Source organism: Poecilia reticulata, chromosome 17, assembly GCF_904066995.2.
Source record: "Poecilia reticulata chromosome 17, P_reticulata-male-v2, whole genome shotgun sequence".
Classification (NCBI taxonomy): domain Eukaryota; kingdom Metazoa; phylum Chordata; class Actinopteri; order Cyprinodontiformes; family Poeciliidae; genus Poecilia; species Poecilia reticulata.
In genome coordinates this window covers 27,280,854-27,307,136 of record NC_088846.1, presented here as the reverse complement: position 1 = coordinate 27,307,136, position 26,283 = coordinate 27,280,854, and the positions used below count along the sequence as shown (strand labels likewise).

At 40.3% G+C, this 26,283-nt stretch overlaps 1 protein-coding gene across 10 annotated transcripts in view; it reads left to right on the top strand.

The window, feature by feature from the left end:
• Window positions 1-26,283, top strand: part of pard3ab (par-3 family cell polarity regulator alpha, b) — a 277,414-nt gene that overhangs the window by 65,967 nt on the left and 185,164 nt on the right. For all 10 annotated transcript variants that reach the window (XM_008433894.3, XM_017309968.2, XM_008433899.3 and 7 more), the window contains exon 3: window positions 23,770-23,953. In XM_008433894.3, the coding sequence (XP_008432116.2) occupies window positions 23,770-23,953 (184 nt within the window). The remainder of the gene's footprint in view (window positions 1-23,769; window positions 23,954-26,283) is intronic.

Here is a 26,283-nt window from a genome sequence, read left to right as displayed (position 1 = left end):
ATTATACCTGCTGCACAGCATAAGTTTAATTTTCATGTTTTAGTATTGACAGTTGTCCTGAAAAAGCATATTTCAAAAACATGAACACCTTTTTATGGTTGTCAGAAAAATAAACAAAATGTTCTGATAAAGTGTAGAAGTGTAGAACCATCCCTAATCTGAAGCTCAGTTAGATTGAAAAGCATTTATTCTCAATTCATTGTGACATTAATATGAGTAGTAAAGGTTATATTAACCATTCTCCAAATGGTTAAATTTGGTCATAAAATATATATTTTTCGGTCCAGCTGGTGTTGAATAGGTGAGAAAATAACTTTGGTGCCCAGCATCTCCATTAAACCCTAAGAACTACCTCAGCAAGGCATTAGGATGAAAGATAGCGAGAAATTTAAGCCACCCAGGATTTTCACCTCCTCAGCTCGGCCGCTAGTTTATAGTACAGTAAATCCTACGAGGACTGGTAAAATGCAGAATGGATTTATTGGCTGTGTTGGGAAGTTTCTGGAGATGTAGGCTAAGGTGAGACAGAGGGCTGAAGAAGTGACTTCAGGATGAACTCAAAGCATCAAAATAAGTGAAAACTGAGTGAAGTAGAAGTAGTTGTGTTGCTGAAGTAGTAACTTCTCATGTTACAGCCGTAAACTTTATTTTCTATTGGGATTTTATCTAACAGCACAACATAAAGTAATGAATCGGAGACAATTGGAAGGAAAATGCTGATTGGATTGGTGTGGCAAGCATTTGCATTTAGAGTCGATGGTTTTTGCATGAATCCTGAACAAAAGTACAAAATATGCTTATTTTTTTGGATAAATATGGAAAGAAATATATTAAGTATGGAAAACTGTTTTAATTTCCAGTATTTTCTGAATCACAATCAGAAAATATTTGTTTCCACACACAGGAAATAATTTTGCCGTCTTGTGAAACCACTTAAAAAAACAGCATACACAATAAAAGTATTAGTGTAAAAAGTGCAATTAATGTGATGCATAATGAGAAAACTCTTGTTGGAATAAAGCAGAACCTGTTGCGAACCGGAGTTACTCAGAAACCGATGAACAAAGAGTCAGCTTGAGGAATCCCTTCCCCTCCAGTCGGAGTGTGACTCCTCTAATCCCAGCCCAGGTTGGCTCCGGAGTCTCCAGGGTCTGCGGGGATGTGCCGAAGCTCTCGCTCTTATTGATTTGTGTCATTCTGTCCCAGCTGTGACTTTGATGTGACAGTTTCATTTGAGCTGCGCTCTCGGAGTGTTTAATTAGATTTCAGAGCCGGGGCTCGCCTCCTGGGGATGGAGGTGGGGAAAGGGGATTTGATGATGGGTTTGTGTAAAAAGAGATGAGGGAACTTTGGGTACTTCTAAGGTAGAAGCCAACTTCTGTGTGTTCATGCCTGTGAGAGAGAGACGTGCCAAACCTTCACATGCGTTCCACCTCGACCTGGATTAAAGCCTAAACTAGCAAGGCTAATACCATCACACCTTAAATCCACTCTCTCTTACTCAGAGGAATCGCTCTTAATCGGCAAGGGCAATATTTAGAGTGAAAAGAAAGAAAGTCTCTGCTGCCTGCAGGATTCTGGGTTTTCCACTTGGTGCCAACAATAGTCTAAACGGCTGCTGGTGTGATTCAAGAATGCGGCTTTAAAGGTTGAGGCAGCAGTCGCTGCATGGTTTTCATGCTTCACTCGACGTAAGGGGGGTTTGGTGCAGAGAAGGTTTTAAAAATAGCATTTTATTTTTTTGTTGTAAGCGCTGAATGTATCTGAAATGGACTTTTAAAGATCAGCTCATTTCAGAACTTAGGTTTTTACAGTCCAACTATTTTAGGTTTTGATCAGGAGACGGTCCAATGCGGTCCAGATCCCAGGATTCCTGCTTGGTCTGTATTCAGGCTTTGGCTGTTTGATCCTTCCGTCTGTCCGTCCCTCTGTTTTCCCCATCCATCCCTTTTTCTTTCTGCTTATCTGTCCATTTCCTCTTAGTTCATCCATTTGTTCGTTTGTCAGTCTGTCCTCTGGTTTGATAATTCACCCACCATTTGCTGTTTGTTGGTCCATTTGTCCAGCTGTTGGTCCATTTGTTGGTCCATTTGTCCACCCGCCTGTCCATTTGTTGATCCATTTGTCCACCCGCCTGTCCATTTGTTGGTCCATTTGTCCACCCGCCTGTCCATTTGTTGGTCCATTTGTCCACCCGCCTGTCCATTTGTTGGTCCATTTGTCCACCCGCCTGTCCATTTGTTGGTCCATTTGTCCATCCGCCTGCCCATTTGTTGGTCCATTTGTCCACCCGTCTGTCTATTTGTCCACCCGCCTGTCCATTTGTTGGTCCATTTGTCCACTCGCCTGTCCATTTGTTGGTCCATTTGTCCATCCGCCTGCTCATTTGTTGGTCCATTTGTCCACCCGTCTGTCCATTTGTCCACACGCCTGTCCATTTGTTGGTTCACTTGCCTGCTTCCTTGTTGGTCCATTTGTCCCCCCATCTGTCCATTCGTTGGTCCATTTGTCCACCTGTTGGTCCATTTGTTGGTTCACTTGCCTGCTTCTTTGTTGGTCCATTTGTCCACCCGTCTGTCCATTCGTTGGTCCATTTGTCCACTTGTCCATTCGCTTGTTGGTCCATTTGTCCACTTGTCCGTCCTCTTGTTGGTCCATTTGTCCACTTGTCCGTCCTCTTGTTGGTCCATTTGACCGTCCACTCGTTTGTTTGCCTGTCCATTTAATTTTTTTAATTTCCTGTTTGTCCATTTACTTGTCGGTACTTTTATTCTTCAAACCATTCAGTCAAAGGACGGATATTTTTACTCTGGTGAAAGTATTGAATGCTGACATGGAGAAATGTGTTGAACGTAAAAACCAGCTCTTTAGCTTAGCTGCATAGCTAAGGCTACAAATCAAATGCCAACTTCAGCAGGGGTAGCCAGTCACATTGTATGTAAATGTTCTCTTTTTGTCACTCTTTCAACATTTATTTCACATTATGTTTCCAGTTATTAACCCAGTGAAGGATGAAGTCAGTGTGCTGTTTGGGATGTCTCTTCCCTGATTTCCTTTTAGGGTAACGAACTGTCCAAACTGATCCACCGGGGAAAAAAATCTTTATTGACCCTACAGAACCTTAACTAAGTCCTGCTTTGTGTTTCTCTTGGACTGATGGGAGTAACTGCTGCATATTTGACAGAAAACCAGTGATTTATTCAGTAATTTTGGATAAATTACCAGAATGGCATATTTATGCAACCACAGTCATTTATCCAAACTTTATCTGTGTGTGTTCTGCATGTTGCTCTCTCATATGGCAGTAAAATCCCAGCTGGCTTCATCATTTGCTATTTTAGTCGTAGTATTTCTTAATCCAAATTAGGAGCAATCAAACCATTTGAGATGTAATTACTATGAAATGGACTCAGGTTTTTCTGAAAGCGTAAGCAAAACTCTAATTTCTCATTAAGTGGCTGTCACTCCTGAGGTGCTCCCTTGGCCCTTAATTACAGCCGAGCTTCTGAGTCGTCCGCCCGGCTGGAAAAAGACAGTAAATCTGGGTCATTTCCACATGTTGAGATTTAAAACCCTTGGCCAGACTTAAATGCATATAAACTCAGATGATTTGCAGATAGACGATGTTTTCCGTGTACACCGCGCAGCAGAGTGGTTCTGCAGATTTCACAGGAGTTAACATGTCTGGTATTAGCGCTTATGTTCCCAGTGGTGCTGCTCTTTTACAAATCCACTCTAGATTTATGGTACCGGTGCAGCCCGGCACTAATAGTTGCTCTGCAAGTTTTCTTTAATAAAGCCTTCAGAGGGAGGAACAATCACCACGGTGCGGTTTTGGAAATTGATCCGGGCGTACTTACAAGACCGTATCATGTGGCAGTCTGTGAAAGCTATTATCGGCGATTATTGTTGTTGCTTTTGATTACAGGACGCATGTAGCTGCAATACGATGCCAGAGTGACCAAGGATTTCCATCCGTCAGCGTGTTTAACCACAGCTGAGTGCTACAAATACTTCTCCAGGGGGATTGTCAAGATAGGTTCAAGGTAAAGCTAGAAGAAGAGCGTAGATGGTTGGAAAAGCTGAAGTTGGTGAAATAAAGTTTAACTTGAAGTTGCTCAGCTGGCACCGTGTAAAAACGTGCCTCACTAAATCATCAGAGAGATGAAATGTTGACACAGACTCTGTTCAGATGTTTTCAGGTGTCTCTAAGTGATTGTAATTACAGGAGGTGCAGATCTAACAATGGTTTCTTCACAGTCTGGGAAACTAGTTTCAATGTCTGGAAAGGAAAAATTTACTGGAAGAAATGTTGTTTCTCCAGACTTTATTCCTGAAGTTGTCTCCATTTGTCAGTTTGTCCAAATGGACAACTGACCAGACTTTATTCCTGAAGTTGTCTCCATTTGTCAGTTTGTCCATCCATCCTTTCATCTGTTTGCCTATCATGTGTTTTTCTCTTCATCCACACGTCTTTCAGTCCATCCATCTGTCCCCCCACCATCCATCTTTATTCACCTGTTCGTTTGTCCATCCATACGCCTTTCGGTCCATCGTCAGCCAGCCAACACTGATCATGCTTTTACCAAAAGAGACCAGAATCTGGTTGTTTTCAAAGTTTATTTTTCTATTTTCCCTGGAATAAAACAAGTTTTAAATGTGTGAACTCTGATTAAATTTGATTTGATGCAGATTCTGTCTTAAATGAAGGATTGTAGTAAAGATTTAAAGAACTGGAAAATTATTATTTTTCAATGTTTGATTCAGTTCAGATCTCGGCAGCACAGAAAGGATAAAAGTCTCAAACACAAAGTGTGTACAAGTGCAAGTAAGTCCATGCAACTTGTACCATAATCTGCTAGCAGCATAATAAATAGATCCTGCAGAGTCAGTGTATTTCACAATACCCACAGGATGAAATTATTGCACTTAGCTGTGATGTTGCAGTTTTCCGTTGAGACTTAGCTTCTTTTATACCACCTGGATGAAACTGAGCAGGAGTTAAGAGTTGCAGCTCCAAATAGACCCAGAGTGTCTCCCAGAAGGCAGCAGAGTAAACATGTGGCTACCGGGGCGAGTTGAATCCTCTGTTATGTTTGCAGCTTTCTGCAGGCTTCAGGCTCTGTGTATGTTTGTTCGAGAGGGCAGCTGTAGGTTTTTGATGTTCTTTTCCCATTTAATAACCCTCTGTAGTGTGTTTTTTTTTCTCTTGTGCAGCTCATGACCCGGACCAGGGTGGTTTAAGAGAATACCTCTAACAGAAACATCTGTAGAAACCCAGTAGCAGCTGCTGGGTCAGATTCGGTCGTCTTTAGTGGCTTCAGGAGGGGGAATCCAAGCTGCACTCTTTTTCACTGCTTGTGTTGGCACTTTCTACAAGATTCAGAGAGACATTTCCCCTGAAATGTGCATTTACTTCCTAACTATAGAGTCTGAGTTCTTTTTTCTTTGGAAAATATGAGTCATCTGAAAGACTCATGACTCTTTCAGAGAGTGACTCGTATATAAGCAGGAACCGATTAATTTTCATTCTGCCCTCTCCCTATTAGCAAACATTTTGTTTTCAAATGGTAAAGTGCCATTTAGTTATAAGGCCTGGTGTTTTGAAGTATGTTTGTAATTATTTTTGTTGGCATATCAAAGGACTAAACACACAGCCCTGAGGGACACCGGTTTTAAACATCATGGCTGATGAGCTATCTATTTATACAGTTGCTTATGTTTGGACTTTAATTACATTATTTACATTTATAACAACAAATATCTTGATCATACTGGCATTGTAGTGTTTCATTTCAATCATCGGTTTAGGATAACAAGGGTTATAACAAGTAATTTTGTCACTAAAATAAATTCTCTGTAATTGTTTTGTTTCAAACATACAACAAATATAGAACTTTATCAACTAAAACCAACAACACATAGGTACACATTTGTATAGCTGATTTAAAATTCACACACAGCGAGGTCAACTGATACCAACGCTTGGAGAATTTAGGATTTATTGTCAGGGTGTCCGTGCATCCTTAAAACGCTGGGCGTGTTTGTTTTCGCCTCTGCCTCACTTCTTTTACCAACCGATTCGAGGCTAAGCGCATTTAAGCTTGACGCAATGGTGCCGTATGCAGCGCGACAAGCACAAAACCAATAAGAGCCATAGAAATTTAACAATTTGTGCTTTACTTGTAGTACAGCAGGATTCCTCAATCCTCCCCTATATTTAATAGTATTTTTGCTTTAAATTTAATTCAAAGTTGCATTAAAAAGACTTTGACTTTCTGAAACCTGCAGATACCCTAAATGTGTTCCATCCTTATTTTTTTAATTTTAATTAGGTTTTTGCTTTCAAGTTTAAACTTTACTCTCAAAATTCCTAAAACGTTAAATGTATGATAAAATATAAACCGAGTCACCTGATGCATATGAACTCAGAAAGAACACATCGTGTTTCTTGGGTTTTTTTCTCAGCTGACGTCTAACAGGAAATGTGTCTTTTTAACTTACTTCCAGGCTCGTCTACCTCCATTTTCCCACAGTCTCTAATCCAGCTTATTTCTGGCTGTGAAAGGAGCAGTTCGCCCTGGCCTGATGGCCGTCTTATTGTGCAACAGAAACTGCCCCCGTCACTCGAGCCAGGGCGAGCCATGCCAGCTGTGTTGCTACACTCGCACTCACGCATAGATCTGCTCTCGAGTCGCGGCGTGTTTTCCAGGCCAGGAGAGTGACAGAATGATTCCCGGCAAGGAGCGAAGAGAAGCGGTCCAGTTCTCCATGTTCCGAGTGTCACAGCCAGAATCTGTGGAGAAATCGCTCGCTTTAGAGCACAGTTGGTCTCCGTCCAGACTCTTACTGAGAATTGGGAAAGCCTCTTCCCCCTCTTCACTCCCTAACCTCTTCCCCTCCTTGTCCTGTTTCTTATCTATTCATCCCCTCTTCGCTTGAACTTGCCTTGCTCAGCTAATTTAATCCATGTGTACTTCTCCTAATTATTTATGCTGTCGACAGGTTGTACATCCACATTATCTGCATTTTGTCAGATTTAATGTGATAAATATAAATGTTCTTATGAGGTTGGCATTCAGTCTTTCATGAGTTGGCTTTAGCTGATGTTTACATCCTGGTTTACTGCGCTTCGCTTTTCCTGGTGCAGGATTATGACGCATGTCTCACATCAGTGACATAAAAGCAGAATAAAATGCAACATGCCTGTTCAGACTGCAGACGCTTTGAAAACAATCATGCATGTTTTCAAATTGGTACCACATATGGAAGCAGTACAGATATTGTTTGGGTGTTAAAAGATTGAATTGGGCCGTTCAAACTGCAGTGAAAGTCAGATGCGTTGCAAACGGACAAAAAAAAAAGTGGAATATGAAAAAGCCTGAACAGATATGGTTTCATAAGGAAACTGGCTAGAAGTCTTTGTTTTATAGTGTTGTAAAAATCTGATTGATGTACCAATAATTTTAATGTGAGAGCAATCGATTACTAATTTAGTTTCTGCTCTATTCGTGTTCTAGCAGGAGGGAGTGATTACTTTCTCAGGTAGGTTTGGAAACCTTTTTTCCTCTTGAATAAACTCATTAACAGAAACAAGTTTGAAGTCTTAGTTTGACCTGATCTCAAGGTGAGGACTTCCATTTTGTGCCTGGAGCCATTAGGTCCATATGCTTGTGTGCAGTTGTGCTTCCTTAATTACACAAAGTATCCAAGCATCCACAAATCAGCGCTGCACACGGCGCAACATCTGCAGCAGCGCTGTCGCCTACTAAGTGTTGATTACTCCCACAGAAAACAGGTAATGGAAAGTAAATGACTAAATTTAGCCCTACGTGTGACTAGCACAGATACAGGGTGATGTATGGCGCTCATTAGCGCGCAAGCTAACAGCCCTTTCACCCCAACCGACTGATCGCGCTCTCACACACGCAGAGATTGTGTCTTTTTCATTAATTTAGAGAAAAAGCTGCTCTGCTTTTCAATCACATCTGCATGTCCTATAAATACTGCCTGGAGATCAGTGCAAGCTGCCAAAACTAATAAAATGAAAGCAAGGTAGACTTCGTTAAGGTGCTCTCTGTGTGCAGCTGTCTGAGTGGGTTACACCTGACAAACCTTCAGGTTAATTCAAAGTGAAGCGTTTTAATGGTGAAACCCAGCAAACGCTGCCTATAGATTTTAAAAAGACACTTTTCAATGGAAACGATGTTTTTAACTTCTTAATTGACATTAAGTTGGAAAATTCACCCCCAACTTCATTGCCACAATGAATTATATGTATTAGTTTCTTGCAGACAGGAATGCAAATGAAAAACTAAAGCACCTTTGCAGAGCCAGCAGGTGGCAAAAACATACAGATTAATTACCCATTAAATGACCCGTAGAGTGAATGTTTTAATAAAATAAATGCAAAACAGTAAAAGTTATGCATTTTTATATTTCCACATGTAGGAAAGGTTTTTACTGAAACATAAAATCCATCTTTAGTTGGTTATTTCTGATTTTTGTTGTTGTTTAGGGCTTTCATTTCGGTGGTTGACATGGACTCAGACTTTTATCATGATGTTTCATGTTACTATTGTTAAAATAATAATTTATTACTTCTTTTTTAGGTAACTGAATGGTTGTGACTGTGTGTCACAGCAATAATGGCCCCACAGAAACAAAGACTGATGTTTGTAATCTCTAAGCTGATACAGTGACTTAATTTAATCATATTTTCACATTTATTTTTACTTGTTGATGGTCGTATTTAACAAATAGTGGTGAAAATAATAGTCAACAATTTTTGCCAGTACTGTCAGTTTACCTTGACAATGATGAACAAAAATTCCTATAAAAAATGTATCACAATAAATAATAAATAAATATATTTTTAAGTGAAGGAAGGAGTTTTACAGTTATTTCAAATATGTTGTTTACTTTTATCTGAGCTTGAAATAAAACCTGATGAAATCAAAACTTACCAGACGTGGTCATGCTTAATGGCAGTGAAATCTTTTATTTTTTCAGCTGTACCTGTTTTTTTTAAAGAATAAAAAGCTGAAATAGTATCGAATTACGTTTCACTTTCATCTAACATGCTTAGAATATGTATAGTTTTATGAGGTTATTGCTCTGAACTCCAGCTAGTGCATAAAGAAATCCATCAAAACAAAGAAGATCCGGCAGGTTTTGCCGTTTGTCAGGTGTGATTTATTTTCTGTTTTGAAGCAGAGTCTCTGCGAACGCTGCTGATTTAATGAAGCTTCTGTTCTGAATAAAGCCCACAGTAACCTGAGTGCATTTATCTTCGGTTTGTATTGGCTCAGTGGGAAACAAACCTGCTCTCACTGCTACGGCGGCACTTTGCCTCCACCGATCACAGCAGACGACATCTCCTCCGGGTTCATGATGCAAAATGACGGTTCAGGCCACAGGAACATTTTCTCTGCCTCTCCGGTGGATTTACCGTCTGCTCTGCTTCATCCAGCTTGAATTAAACCCACTTTTCACTCGCTGGAAGAACCGCGTCGTATCTGCTGTTTTTATGTCCAGGACTGTAAAAAGTCAGTCGGGGTTAAATTATTGGAAGCTCTAATTCAAGCAACCAAAATCACCTGAGTGACTTTTTTACTGCATATATTTACATTAAATGAAAGATGAGTCTTTGGCTTTAAAGCCCGTCATGTTTTCTGAGATGCATTTTGCAGGTTTCTTATTATCAAGCTAAAGTTTTAAACCTTTAAATTGTTGTTGATCAACAATCCTCCAGAACTGTTCATTCTGTTCCATACTGGCCCTTTAATCTGACTTTTATTCCTTTATGTCCTTTTATCTTTCCTTCCTTCCTTTCCTTGTTAGTCTTCCTTCCATGAATCCTTCCTTTGTTAATTTCTTTCTTCCTTTTATCATTCTTTCCTTTCTTTTTCCTGTCTTACCATCCATTCTTTTTCTCTCCTTTCCTTCCTTCCCTGGTGCGTTTTCATCCCAGTCCTCGGATCTCACCGTGACTTCTCTTCCTTTGGTGTGTCCTTCCTTTCTCTTATCTTTCTTTTATCCTTTCTCTCTTTCCATCTTTCCCTCTTTTTATCCTTCCTCCATGCCTTCCTTGCTTCCTCCTGCCATCCTTTCTTTCTTTACTCTTTTTCATCCTAGTCTTTGGTTCTGAACTTGATCCAATTTTATACATTTTTCCTTCCCTAAAGCCTGCTGAAATAATCTCTTTAAATCACAGCAAGTGTAATAACTCGAAGTTTTGCAGCTTGAATTGAAAACTCTGGAAAGTTGGAAGTCTGAATCTGAAGTGGACGATGTGAAGGAACCCAGTTAGAAAGTAAAAGCTGTTCTAGACGCTGCAGCTTCTTGGCGAGATGAGAAACACTAGAGTCATGATAATGGAAAAGAAAAGAGAAGATGTGAGTTCGTCACAGTAAATATCTTCCTGTGTCCAGCTTTTCCCTCTTCTATAACTCGTCGTGTCTTCTCGTTCGCTTCTCAGCCCAAGGTCTCGCTGTAAATCTTGGTTATAAAACCAGAGAAATATCTAACAAGGGACTTGAGTCACCACTCTGCACGACTCTCATTCTGGGGATTAAATTACATTCAGAGCCTCTCTCTCTCCTACACTCCGTGACCGCGCCGTCTGATTTTCATTTTGTCACTTTGGCCTTGACTCAGCCTGTTCGTGTTTCCCAACATGTTCTCCACATCATCTGGAACAAAAGGTACATTTTCCCACAATGTCTCATTTTGGTCATAATAGCTGCTTTAATACATATGTTGATGTGCTTTCAGACGGATATTAAATGTGAATTATTATATACAGAGTTACATTTTTTACACTAAACCATTCTTGCATAATGAGATTTCAGTCTACTCAGTTCATAATGAACTGTCTTAGGGCGTCTTGTCACTTTAAATCTTAAGCTGCTGCTAGCCACGCCTCTCACCTCAACATTTACACTCACGTTTTATACAACTGTACATCTTTGAAAAGCAGAAGTGGAGCCTCCTGCACAACCAACAACAGTGCAGCAGGTTTTGGCATAGTTTTAATTTAATTTTATCCTATTTTTGTTTCAAGATAGTCCTGATATTGATACTGTATTTAGGGCTTTTTTTCATTTTGTAATTTATTGTTTTTATGGTTGTTAATATTTCAAAAGTATTGAGCACAGGGCCATTTTGAATCATGTTCTATTTACATTTATTGTTGTGACGATGTAACGTTTCCTAGCAAGAAAACTGACTCACATCACTGTAACCAGACCTACCTAATGGTATAGATAAAGTTGATTGATTGATTGATTGTTCCTGGATGTTAAGTCACTTTTTATTCAGCAGCCATTGTACAGTCCATACAGCAGCAAAGACCAGCTGATCAAATGTCTGAAACACTGCTGGCGTTGCTTGGTAACAGGAGAAATTCTCCTGCTGACTTGTGAAGTTTCATTGTGAAGGATTTTGAAACGGCTCATTTTCCATCCATCCATCCATCCATCCATCCATTTTCTTACACACTTGTCCCCTAATGGGGTCGGGAGGGTTGCTGGTGCCTCTCCAGCTAACGTTCTGGGCGAGAGGTGGGGTCACCCTAGACAGGTCGCCAGTCTGTCACAGGGCAACACAGAGACACACAACTATGCACACACACACTCACACCTAGGGACATTTGGAGAGGCCAATTAACCTGACAGTCATGTTTTTGGACTGTGGGAGGAAACCGGAGTACCCGGAGAAAACCCACCATGCACAGGGAGAACATGCAAACTCCATGCAGAAAGACCGGGGCCGTGAATCGAACCCAGAACCTTCTTGCTGCAAGGCAACAGCTCTACCAGCTGCGCCACTGTGCAGCCCACTCATTTTCCAGACACCAAAATATATATAAAAACCTATTGCCAAAAAACAGCTGGGTGTCTTTTATTTTTAAACGCTTGGACTGTTTTTAAGAAACATTAGAGACTCAAATGGAAGTAAAGAAAACTTCCATTTGGCGGGATCTAGTATACAAAATTCACATTTTGCATAATAGTTCCCCTTCAAAGGCAGAGACGGTTTTGAACTGAACACCACCAAAGTGTGTCTGCAAAGTTACTGAAAAGGTGAGGTCATACCTGTGTAATGTCTCATCTAATTCTCCTTCATTTGATCCGTATCCTCCTCTTCCTCCTCCTCTTTCTTCGTCTCAGTGTGAGTTTCTGTGTGAACTCGGAGGTCAAGGTCTGTGTCTGCTCTGCCTTTGCTCGCTCTGGAACAGTCTCTGTGGGAGTTTGGGGTTGCGCTGCTCTCCCACCGCCTTCAGCTAACTCTAGACACACCAAATGTCACCTTTAGACTTTAGTTTGGTTCTTTTTCAAGTTGAAACAACTTGTGTTGTGGATGTTGCAAAAATATGGACAAATAACATTTTGGTAATTATACTTGCATGTTGTTGCTTAGATTATGTTTCTAGTGCCAGTAAAACTCTGACATGTATCCTTATGAAACTTGTAGATAAGTCTGTCTGAACTGATTTGAATTTATCTCGACTTTGAGGGTAATGGGCAAAAACATGATGGTGCTCCAGCAAGATCTTATTTCAAATGTGTTTTTTATTCATTGCTGGAGTGAAATGAATAAAACTTGGATAAAAAAGAGCGTTGGTGCTTCAGGGAATGTGATGGATGAGGAGGAAAACTTGATAAGAGAAGTCGATGTCAGTTCTTATGCTTTACAGTTAAAACTCTTGGATTGAGATGTTTCTATAAGAATAGTTTTGTTTTTTTAATTTATTACTATTAAATTCTGAGGAGGACCTGGCCGTCTCTCTGCTGGCTCATCTCGCAGGTCTTGGATTTGAACCAGCAGTCTGTCTTTATTCCAAGCCAAACTGCTTGTTTCTGTTTCATGAAGCGCAGAAGAAAACCTTTCCACATCCATGGGAAGCGTTCCAAACATGTCACAATGTTAGGCTGCTTTTCTGCGCCAATCCATGACAATGGCTGCTCTGGTTATGTCAAATGTTTTTTACGAGCATTAATGGAGAGGCTCAGAAAGGAAGACGGCCAATTCTTTGCTTAAAATAGTCAGATTTTCTAACTTTCAACACTTTTTATGAGTGTTTTCATTCGAGGTGCAGACTTCCCAAAAGAGGGAAATTAATGTACTGGAAACATGGCTTCTTTGTGACATTTGCCATAAATGTTACATGTATCAGTTACAATACCAAAACCGTGACGAGCAAAGTAAAAACATTTTGTTCTGCAGTAAATCCTTTGGGCTTTACGTTGTTCGAACTTGAACATGATGAGGATTACAAGGTGTCTGAAATGTGCTAAAATATCTTAAATTCCCCATCCACTAAACCAGGAATCCACCCATTTATCCAGAAATTCAATTAAATTCAATTCAGTTTATTTATATATTTCCATTTCACAACAAATGTTTTCTGGAGTCATTTCAATCCAATCACAGATTCCAACTGGTCCTGGTTATCAAACAGTGCACCAAGTTCAATTAATTATTCAAATTATTCTAAGAAATGTTCTCAGTTATGGACTAACAGCCAGGACTAAAATGATTAATCAAATCAATCGTGATTAATCGATTGCTGAAATAATCAGCAACCAATTTAGTATTGATTAATCGTTAACTGGAACAGACGGACTTAAAAAAATATATATTCAGAGCAGTAAGTAACTCTACAAAATATAAATACATTTTGCATTTAATATATATATATAAAAAAAAAAACTATCTGTAACCATATTTTTTTCAAAAACTTTCCTTTGGTCCAGTTTTAGCTTCACCTGGTTCAAATTCGCTAAAGGAATGCTTTAATGTTGCATTTTTTTTAAACAATAAAATGTTTATTTACTTATTTTTAGAGATGTGCCGATCAGATTTTTTCCTGCCGATTCCGATAATCCATGAGGGCCGATCACTGCCAATCACCGATACCGATCACATAATTATTATTTTTTCAATCGTAAGCCCTTACCGGTTACATTATGTTGAAAAAGGAACCATGAATTCACCTTAATTTAGACAAAAACTTGTTTTTAATAACTTTTTCCAAGAAAAAAACAAAACAGGCATTGTGCAAATTGTCCTGCTATCGCTAATACTATCTTTAACAGACTGAAAACACATGAAGGCTCTGAAGAGGCTAAATAATGCAAAAAGTCAAAATAAAACCTCTCAACATTTCCAAAAAAATTCAAGTATAAAACTTAGCATTCAAAGGCAAATACAGGATCCATTACAATAAACAATCCTAGTTACTAACCGCCATGCTAGCAGTAATCAGCTAGCATGGCGGCTAGCTGATTACTGCTAGTTCTGAGTGGCTGATTCTGACTGAGCGGAGTAATTATGCAGAGCAGGGAGGAGATCGATTATTTTTTTAGAGATTATCTGTCTCATGTTAGGACAGCGCAAGTTTAATACGTATGTAAAATGTATTTTTTTTAGGTTAGATGCTGCAGCTTTAAGCAGAGGTTCGCTTAAAGCTTTAAGCAGAGGTTCGGTGTGAGAGTCACTACCAGGTGGAGCAGAAGCGGCGCTCCGTCTGTGAAATATTACTATCTGTAGCGTAGCAGTGGTTCAACAGCGAGAGCAGAACCAGCGTCTTACATCGCAGCTCGAAGACTTAAATAATTTTGCGGGTTATTTGTTTAGCTTTCTGACCGTCATGCTAATAATCCGGGTGAGTGTTTGTAGCTGTGCGCTGCTTTACCTGCTATCTGATCCTCTTTTTTTGCTGCAGTGAGCCTCGATGTAGCCAAACTCCGTCAAGTATGGCATTGTTTTTATGTCGTATTAGCTTCGTTGTGTTGATGCATTTTGACCTGCTAAACTCCCGACTCCGAGGTAATTTTCCGCCGCAACACGCAAACTTCCCCATTCACTCAGTGCGTTATAGTTCCACATCGCTTAGGATTTGTTGCTGCACGTTTGCGCAGAGTGAAGGAAAGAGGAGACCAGCTGCACAGGCAGGCTGAGGAATGAGATGCAGGTGATCAGTTTGTGTGATCGGCAACAGGAGACCGTGATCGGTGATCACCGATCATACACTTTTTCACGGAAATCGGCCGATTATGATCGGTGGCCGATCGATCGGCACACCTCTACTTATTTTGAAAACCACCAGACCAGGCGTAGCTTTTATGAAGAGAAAAATAACTGAGAGGAAACAAAAAGTTAATAGTGGAAAGAACAGCAAATAAAGCAGAGTATTAGGAGAGTAGTAGGAGAAGAAAGTGAGAAAAAGTGACAAATTTGTCCTCCAGTATCCTAAGCCCAAGATAACTGAAGCCAGTGTTTATTTTATAAGCTTCATCAGAAAAGGACGTTTTCTGGTAACTGACTCTGCTTAAGGATGACCAGTGGCGCCCTCTTTTGGATGGCATGTACATTACAAAACTGAAAGAAGGTCTTAGCAGAAGGTATTTGTTAACAGAATGGAGCTCATTTTAATCTAATAAACCATTAATCGCCAATCGTAAGTGTGTTCATTGTTTGTATTTGTGTTATAAACCTACAGAAAACTTGAAAATTACTTTTAATACCACATGGACAGATCCAAAGCACCAGATCTCCAGCTCGGTTCTTCCACTGAATTTGTAGAATTCCCCTCTAACTTAAAAAAAGCAAAGGAATCTGATCGTTTCTGTCTTATTAGTGTTGGAGCAATAAATCCTGACTGAATAAAAAATATTAGTTTGAACTGTGGCGAAGGAAACGTAACCTACTAAAACATCATTATGTTGTCTTCTGACGTTGCCTTTAGGAAGTTATTTCTGGTCCGTCTATCTCACGCCCACATCGCTGTACATCTCTATTTAAAACCCGACTCCCGGCATAAACATTGTGGTGTTCTGACCCAGCAGTAACTGGTCGCTGCCTGTCTGCGTCTCAGTGGTTTTTGGTTGCGGAACCCGTTTCCTCAATGTTTTGAAGTCTGTCGTTTTTGGGTGAAGGCCTGCCACTGCTTCACACTTCACCAAAAGAAATGTTACAGTCTGCACCTTCCCGACGAATGAGGAGAGTCTGGGAAAGACGCTTTGTTTCAAAACGCTGCGTAGGCCAAAACGCTGTGGCTGTGTCTGCTGTTTTACTGACATCCTCCAGTTTTTTCACTCTTAGGCATTAAAATTGTTTTTGTTAATCTGTCTTGCAGCCTGCACCTGAGGTGTGAGGATGAACAGGGACATTAAATTATGAATCTTAGAATACTTTTCTTGTTGTATGAGGGGAAAAAATGCAAAAACTTTTCACCTTACCATTCCACTTCACAAATTGGTGTTACTTTGTGTTGATCGATCATAAGTAATCCCAATAATATATTTTAAAGCTTTTTACAAGTGTATAAATTACAGATTTGTGCTGTAAGGTAATCTCTGCCACACAGCTGGTTTTGGTCAGTAAAAGAGATGATGGTGATAAAGTTTATATTGAAAGAAAAAGATGTGTATATATATATATATATATATATATATATATGGAAAAATAACATGACAATAATGCATCTTTGCCCTGAATCCCATTTTATATTATTTAACAGTGGATCTTTGGGATTCACGTACTTATTCGAAGTCACCTGAAATTCATACAACATCAACAGTTTCGCACAATTTGCACCCTAATGCATAATTGCAAGTTTATTCCAAATTTTCCACTAAAATGGTTAAAAAAACAACAAAAAAAACAAAAAACATTGGGTTTAAGTGATGCTAATGTCCACCTGCAGGGGGCAGTATTTGTTTCTTCTGCCACTCTGCTGCCTCAGCCTTGCTTGATATCATGTTGTAGTTTATGATGAATAAGGCAAGTAAAAGTTAAGTTAGTTAAAAAATAAAGATGTTTGTAATGTTTTTTCAGCGGAGTTAAATGAATAAAATCATAGCAAATTTCCTTGGAAGTTTTTCTAAAGTAGCGCCGCGAAATCAGCCATTTTTAATTGCAAAAATGTCAAAACGATTGCGAGATCACAGAACAAATGTTTAATAGTTAAAACACCAAACACACTTATAAATATATACTATAATGCATTAATAGGTAGAGTAGAAATTATGCTAGCGCTACCGCAGAAGCTAATATCTTCATTTTTATCTCCCCTCTTGTGGGTTCAACCAATCAGCAGCAAGGAAATACATCCCGCTTGTGGATTGGCTGCTTTGGCAGCCAATAGGGTGTCAGATAAGGTTGAGCCTTCATATTTCAGCTTCCAAAGCTAAATTTTTAAGCATGAAAAAAAATAAATAAATCTAGATTTACGTTTCACCAAAAAATCTTCCAACTGGTGACTCTGCAAAAACTGAACCTCAAAAATGTGCAGGTTGACCCCAAACAGTTTAGGTTTACTTCCTGCTGCTTTAGTGGAGACTTTTGTGAGACGTTTTATATCATGAATTATCCATGTTTGCTTTATTCCTGTTTCCAGTAAAACATAATTTCTCAAATACGGTGTATTTTGTCTGGCATTATCATGCAAATACATGACAAACTGCAGGCCAAACGCACCAGATTTCTGTGTTTACCCTTCAAATGTCTGTTTACATTAGATTATATCGCAGTAATATTACATGCAGCTCCTTTCTTGCTTTTACAGATCACTGAACACAAACGAAGCAGATTTAGCCACAAAGTTATGTCATGGAAAGTTTTGCCTATAATTAATTTGGCAGCACCCATTTCCAATCAGTTGTTTTATTCTAGATACAATAACTATCATTCCAGCCATTTAAATGGAAACAGGCTTTAATTTCTATCTCGTGACTCCAGTCAACATTTTATTTAAATTTCAAATGATGGGAAAAATGTTCCCTCTTTAAACCAGCAGTCCTCTCTTGATTTTATATCCTCTTCTTCATCTGCCATTTACAATTACAATATAAACCAACATAAAGCTCGACGCGAGGGGAAACCACTTCTGTCAGTTTGTGTGAAATTGCAGTTCTTAACGATGAGCGAATAAACGAACCAGACGTTGAGCATCGAGAGACGGTCGAGGCAGAGCTGAGGCAGATGTAATTTCTTTAACGGCCAAACCTCATAAGCTCTGTGGTTTGTGATGAAATAAAAGCGAGTAGTTGCTGAGGTGGTGCAAGCTGCGACTTTTCTCCAGCTAAATCCAACCCCATCCCTCCAACACCAATCTCTGAGGATTAATTCCCCTTTGGGAGACCCGCGCTCACCTCTCGCCGGCCCGGCTGCCAGCTCGCTGTTGGAGCGAGCCGCGGCTATGATGATGATTTATGAGCTGCAACAGAAGTGGACTGACTCACACTTTCCATTGTAGTTTATTTTTCGATTATTGTTTGATGCTTTTCTTTTTTTTTAAAAAGAAGTTTAGAGGAATTTCTGTGGAGAAAAGTTCAACCAAACAGACTTTTTTAGACTCTTTGCTTTGCTCATCACTTTGAAGGACCGTATCTCATCGAAACTCCTTAACTAACTTCTTAACTGCGCATTTGTTGCTATGGTAACATGTCTGCATCTTTGAAGGTGTGAAATGAATAGTATAAAAGATTCAGTTTTATTATTATTAGTATTTTTTTCTAAGCCTTGTTATCACATCATCGTGAGCCAATCAACACCTGTTTCTTAGTTCACATCGTATGTTTCCTGAGGTAACGGCGGCCTGCTGATTGGCTGTCACACTCTGTGTGTGTGTGTGTGTGTGTGTGTGTGCGTGTGTGTGTGTGCGTGTGTGTGTGTGTGCTTTTTTCCTGTGGCAGGGTCAGGGTTATGCTTGTCAACAGAGCTCAGCCATTAGATCCGAGTTGGAACTGTTTCATAGACAACTGTTCACTGAACAAAACACCTGAAATAAAACAGGAAGTCCGGAGGGAGCTGCTGTCAGTCGAAACATTCTTCTGTTCATTTTACAAAGAGTTGGGGGGGGAAACAAACTGGCATTAAAGATTAACTAAGATGATATAAATTGTTTAAATTCAGTACAGTGGACCCCCAACTATTTACGTTTCATTATTCATAGATTTTTTATTTTTTATTCCACTAAATTCAAAATAGTTTGTGGAAAATTTACATTTTTGTGGATCTAAAATATTCAAAAGAAAATGCAGCTGGGATTGGCGGATTGGGATTGGGATTGGGGCAGCGTCTACTGTGAAGCGGGCGCTGTACCGGTCCGTCGTGGTGAAGAGAGAGCTGAGCCAAAAAGCGAAGCTCTCGATTTACCGGTCGATCTACGTTCCCACCCTCATCTATGGTCATGAGCTTTGGGTCATGACCGAAAGAACGAGATCACGGGTACAAGCGGCCGAAATGGGTTTCCTCCGCAGGGTGGCTGGGCTCTCCCTTAGAGATAGGGTGAGAAGCTCGGTCATCCGGGAGGGACTCAGAGTAGAGCAGCTGCTCCTCCACGTCGAGAGGAGCCTGTTGAGGCTCGGGCATCTGGTCAGGATGCCTCCTGGACGCCTCCCTGGTGAGGTGTTCCGGGCACGTCCCACTGGGAGGAGGCCTCGGGGAAGACCCAGGACACGCTGGAGGGATTACGTCTCTCGGCTGGCCTGGGAACGACTTGGGATTCCCCCGGAAGAGCTGGAAGAAGTGGCTGGGGAGAGGGAAGTCTGGGCCTCCCTTCTGAAGCTGCTGCCCCCGCGACCCGACCCCGGATAAGCGGAAGAAAATGGATGGATGGATGCAGCTGGGAAACTGGCACTCAAACTTACCAATCATTTCAGGTCTTCGGACTTCCTTTGACTGAAATGCATTGCAGAACGTAGCCGAGCGTTTGAGCTAGCTCGTTGCGTCGTCATGGCAACCTGGTTGTTTACATCCGTTAATCAGACTGCAGTCACTCAACCAAACACAAGGTGTGAAGAACGGCATGAAAAGCAACAGATTTAGAAGCAAGTACATTCTGAAGACACTAAAATCTGAAATATTTTAATCTCATCTTTGCTTGTGCATCACTTTTCATTCATATCAGTAAAAACCTTAGAAGGAAATCCAGCATATTTCCAAGTTTCTCTCCAAATATTTGATGGCGATCTTGTTGAAAGTTGATCGAAATAAAAAAAAAGTCATGAGAGTCGATAGTTTGGTCTAATTCTGCATCCAGTGGTTAAAAAGACTGATTTAATCTCTGAATGTTTTTTTTTTTAATCAGAAGCTCAGGTTGCAACAGAGAATCTGTTTAACAGAAACGGCGACAGCCAGTCGACACTCTGAGGCGATCTGCGTCTGTGCAGAAACTCTGCAGGAACCTGAGTTTCAAAGTCCATCCAGCTGCAGCTTACGCCAATAAAACAGGAGAAAATGAGAGCAGAGCTGCTTTTAATATCGAAACATTTTATTTATTGCTTGTTTGTAATATGGAGGCAGTTTGGTGCACAGGAACAATTATTTCTGACGGGTCTGAAAGGCTTTAGGCGTGTTTACTGCTGGACTTATCACCGTTACAACATTTGTTTCTTATCAGCTTCCCTGCAGCAAGCTTTTGTTTTCCTATTAGAGAAGTACGTATTGCCGTGTCGTGATCTGAATGTGTGCATATTGTAAGCAACATTATCTCAAACACTCATATGTTGAAAACTATGTTGAAAACAATTAGATGCATGTTTTCTGGCCGCAGTTAATTGGATGCAGCAGAAACTTTTCAGATCCCTTTGGGCTTTTTCTGCAGCCGCAGAATGATTGAAAAAGACTTTTTAAAATGCAACTTTCAGACTTCTTAGAGGGTTTATAACTTGTAAGGAAATTTATGGGGCTTGCTGGGTGTGTTTTCTGCTTTCTTCGTTTTGTTTTTGCGTTTTAATTGAGATCAGATCGGATCAGCCTGAACACATTTTTCCTATATAGTGCACTGCAGCTGAACTGATTGCCTTGTAATGGCGACCACATGGGCTGCAGCAGCACTCCAGGCTGGCTGGGGAGTCCTCAGGGAAAGGTCCGGGGAAGGGAATGTTTCCCTGACTCAGCTCCTCTGGACTGAGTCGGGCTCTAATGAGGGAAGAGTAGAAGTCCTCTGTCAGTCACACAGGCAGGAAGTTTTATATTGCACGCATAAAAACACACAATCCGAGACAAAGAGAAACCTTTTTACTGCCTTTTCCCACGTGTGTTGCTAAAACATGAACCACACACACCTGAGCAAACATGCTTACTGTTATGTTTTACCGTTTCCCTCCTTCGTGCTCACACACTCCCAACCTTTCACCGCGTCTACATGTATAGCCTCAAGCTGCATAATTCGCTAATTTGAACTAAATGTGTTCACATTTATGTAAAGGAGCTAATTGGAAAAATGTTTGGGTGCCCTGGTGAGCTGCTGCCGCTCATCGGGGAGTCTGTCCGGCACGCTGTAAAACTCCCGGGCTATCGGGCTAAATGTGGCTGCAAAGAAAGTTTAATGGACCGGAAAACTGCTGCTGGGGGATGAACCATGTGCCTATCAGTGAGGGTTGTGACTACATCCATGCTGCTGTTCATATTTTAAAGTTTTATGAACTCCAATTGAGATTTTTGTCAAATATTTAAAAAAAATGGATTCAGTTTATTATTGAAATGATTTCAAGTCAGTCTGACATTTAAGCTATGAGCTAATAATTATATCCATGATTCCCTCTTGGCAGCTATTTAAATTGACAGCATTCAGAGATTAGCTGCGACTAGATTAGATTTTCAAAGTTGGCAGATGTGCTAAAGCGCTAAGCTAAGTCTTAGCTTCCAGATTAGCCAAATAGCAAAAATGTAGATATCAGTAGATTGCTGTCTTTTACTCAACTTTCTTCCCTTTATCAAAAATAGTAAAGGTGTGGGAGCTTCACAACCTGTTCAAATCTAACCCTATTTTAAGTTAGCAGAGGTGCTAAACGCTAAGATAATCTGGAAACTTTGGCTTACAAATTAGTAGAAGTCAATCAACCAATCAAATTTTATTTGTATAGCACATTTCAGCAGCAAGGCATTTCAAAGTGCTTTACATAATTAAAATAAAAACAGGAATACACAGTGAGAAAGAGAAAAAGCTTTAGAAAAAAATTAAAACGAATAAAAACAAAAAAAAGATAACATTAAAACCGGGCTGCACAGTAGCGATGCTGGTAGAGCTGTTGCCTTGCAGCAAGAAGGTTCTGGGTTCGATTCCCGGCCCCGGTCTTTCTGCATGGAGTTTGCCTGTTCTCCCTGTGCATGGTGGGTTTTCTCCGGGTACTCTGGTTTCCTCCCACAGTCCAAAAACATGACTGTCAGGTTAATTGGCCTCTCCAAATTGCCCCTAGGTGTGAGTGTGCATAGTTTGTCCTGTGTGTCTCTGTGTTGCCCTGCGACAGACTGGCGACCTGTCCAGGGTGACCCTGCCTCTCGACCGGTACGCTAGCTGGCGATAGGCACCAGCAACCCTCCTGACCCACTAAGGGACAAGGGTGTCAAGAAAATGGATGGATGGACATTAAAACCTCAGAGTTTTAGTTAGAACGCCATTTGTGAAGTGTAGATTTTTGTTCTTTACAATACTTTCTTCTTTTTTCCTCCTAACTTTAAAGGTATTTGATCTTCATTCTTCTTGAGTTTAAACTCTCAGGATAAATAGCAGCATCTGAACTTTTCCCAAACTACTAACCTCTCCCGGTTTTCCAGAGATCTTCCTTGCTTCACTTGTCAAAGTGTTTTCTAGGATAAAGGTGCATTGACCTTTTGTTGAGGGTTCTCAGTTTTGGTTTTCTTTTCATCCCATGCTGACTGTCTCTCTTCTTTGGACTCAAAAGCAAAGTTGTATATTTTTCCTGTTCGCCACGAGATGTTTGACTTTTTCCTTTAAATTCAGCCTCTTTCTTGAATCTACTTTTACGGATAATATTTCCCGCACCGTGGTGTGAACTTTTGACATTATCAAGCTCGGCTTCTATATCAGATCTCACCACGAGGGACGGCTGAAGGTCTGAAGTGGCAAACGCTGGATGAGTTTTTCATTTTCTTCCTCCTTTAAGTAGAGCCAGCTGGGCCTGGTGGGAGTCGCAGAGCGACGGCACGAATCTCATCTTTAATCTAATAAAGGGGCTCTGCGGAGGCTGGAATTAATCAGATCTGTTAGGGAGAGGAGCTTTGAACAGGAGGATGAGCAGAGAAAATGTGTGGAAGCATTTTGGGCGGAAAGAGAATCCGATTGGACGTAATGAAGGAGATTTGTGTTGAAGCAGAATCACCTTCTTCCTCCAGGCTGTGTGTGCGGTCCTGATCCGTTTCAGCTCCGACGGGACCACCGGGTCGTCTTCTGACGCTGTCCGTGTCTGAACAGAGTTTATTTCATTCCAGGCTTTAATTTCAGCTTAAAAACAGGGAAGAATTTCTGAGTATCATTGGACCAAGTTCAGAGTGAAACTCTGGTTTAGTGAGAATAAATTAGGTTTATTGGAAGGTAAACAGTCTGAGTTTCAGTTTCCACTGGATGTTTATTTAAAACTGTTTGTGGTTTTAGAATATTTAGATTTTTGGGATTTATTTATTTTTCCTTTTAGTTTCATTAACTTGAATTTAAACTCAGAGGCAGATTTCAGATGTCAGATTTAAATTCTTCTTGTTTACATGAAGGATTCAGGATTATTTTATTATTCATTCATCTAACCATCCTCCATCCTGAACTTTTCCATCCATCCATCCATTTATCCATCCATCCGTCCTGAACTTATCCATCCATCCATCCATCCATCCATCCATCCATCCATCCATCCATCCATCCATCCTGAACATTTCCATCCATCCATCCATCGTTCTGTAAAGCAGTTTCTTTACCTCCGTTCCTCATCTCCTCTCTCCTCCCGTCCTTCTGTCCTGCAGCTGATCGCCGTCTACGACGAGCAGGAGCCCCATCACGGCGGCGACGGCACCAGCGCCAGCTCCACCGGGACGCAGAGCCCCGACCTGTTCGCCACAGACCTCGGCGCCGGCAGCGTCGCCTCGGCGTTCCAGCCCTACCAGAACGCCAGCGAGATCGAAGTCACGCCTTCGGCCCTGCGCACCAGTGAGTCCCGCCGCCAGAGGAGGAGAAGAGCGTACATGCAATTAGAAACGAAGCCATTACTTCCAAATGATCAATTCCTCTCACCGTATATTCTCCATGTTGTCGTCTTTATTGAGTTAAATGTCAGGAGCTACAGCAGCATACAGTAAACCCAACAAATCACCTTATAACCCCGCGCTGTAGCATTGTTCATAAATTCAGGTAATTGGACAGGAGGCGACTTTTTTCAGGCGCTGTTAGCCGTTTGATCCCCGGCCAAAGTGGCTAATTGGTTCAATCCGAAGCCTCCTAAATCAAATTTGTCACTGAGCGCGCTCACCTCCGTGGTTTTCTCCGTTTCGGGTCGCTGCTTTGGCTCTAATTACCATGAGTGTCGACAAGAAGCTGCCTTTTGTTGACGATTGTTTCAGTTCCTATCAAGCAAACAATTTTAAGCTGAATCAAACAAGAAGGCAAAGAAGGAAAAAAGGAGGAATCATGGGTAATGTAGCTGTTTTAAACGGAGGAAGACAGTGAACCAGAAATTATCCTCAATTAAGAGAAGCACTGCTGCCACAGGTTTTTACTCAAGTAAAAGTACAAAGAAATTACTCAAATAAGAGTAAAAACGTATTTGGTAAAAAGTCGAGTCAAGTACTGAGTAACTGATCAAATTATCAATCATTTAAAAAGTACATCATCAGACGGGCCAAAATACAAGGATAAAAATTACAATAATTCATATAAGCAACAAAAAAAACAGTTTCCTTTATTAAAAAACTTATAAGACTTTAACAAAAACCGCAGGGGTGTGTCTGGTGAGTTTTTGGTTAAAACAGGTTTGTTTTTCTTTCAGTGGGTGGAAAATCCGGGAATTTTACTCAAGTAAGAGCAGAGATACTTCAAAATAAAATTACTCAAGTAAAAAATTAAATATATAGCAAAAGTAATTTTTTTATTTATTTTTTCCAAAACGTTTCTCAAGTAAATGTAATTGCGTAAATTAGTTACTGTCCAACTCTGGGTTTAAAACACATTAAGCCCACATTACTGCTCTCTCACAATAAGCGTCAACCTTTGGTAGGTTGGGAAAATACGGCGACTGAATATTCTTGTAAAAAAGATCAACGTTTGTGTCTGGTGAGGTTTCGCAATATCAGATGAAAATAAATACGGTGCTGTTGCTAAAAACTGCAATGAGGGTTTCGGTACCAGCCAATGTTGTGACTGTTTACCATTACAGAAAGTCCAAACCATAATTCATGACCTTTACCGGCTCTGCCATTTCTGTAGCTGCGTTTTCTTTGCCCAACTTCACAATTTAACTTTTCAGTAATAAATTCATTTAATGGAAACACATTGTAAATAAATACATATGTGTAAAGCTAAAAAATGCAACTCCTGACTCAGCAGGAGGTCCAACCAGTAGGAAAACTCTACTGTATTAGCTACTTTCAACCTAAAGGGGGCAGCACTGAGACGGTTTTAGAGCGAATGTAGCTGAATTAAACACATTTAAACAAAAATGTCACAATTCGCACAGAAATCTAAAGATGGCATCTATTCTTGGTTTATCTACCCAGAATTAAAGTTGATTTGGGGTTTAGTTGCTCTTTAAACATCATGTTTTCTTATTTTTTTCCATTTTGAAGAGTGATACAAAAGAGCCGCTGTTTTATAAGGTCATGGATTACCAATAAAAAGCTCTCAACTTTAAAAAGCAAAGTCTTAAAAATGTATCGTTTATATTATAAAAAAATTGCCATATGAACATGAACGCAGAAAATCTGCACTAATTTTAAAGTTATAGATTTTTATGCAACTGTAATGAAAGATTTAAAGATAGCAGACGTATATATAAAAGCATCTGTTCAGGCGTCTGGTCGCTGCAGTTCTAATTGCATTTTGGACGAGATGCTGAACGTGAATTTTTCTGAAAGAAACGGAAATCTTTGGGATAATTACACCTGCCGGTTACATCCAATTTAGCCGCCTTCGTAATAAATTCCAGCCCTGCTAATTGACTACACTGAGTCTCATCAGCTGAATTTTAATACGTGTTAAGCAAAATGTCTGACACGGAAGAGAGGGGATTTGATTAATTTTCTTTTTGAGCGAGTTCCTAATGAGAACGGCTCAGAGTGACTGATTTATGCTGCAGGAGTTTCAGCCGCTGGACTGTGGGCTTCGCTGGCCCAGATTCTCAGATGAGCTCACTGCCGCTTTGTAAACTGAAAATAAATCACGTTTTAGAGATCGCTCAACAAAACTCATGCAAGAAGTTGAAGAAGTTACACCTGGTATTGTTGTTTTTTCTCTTTCCCGTCATGTTTTTACTGCATCCAGATATC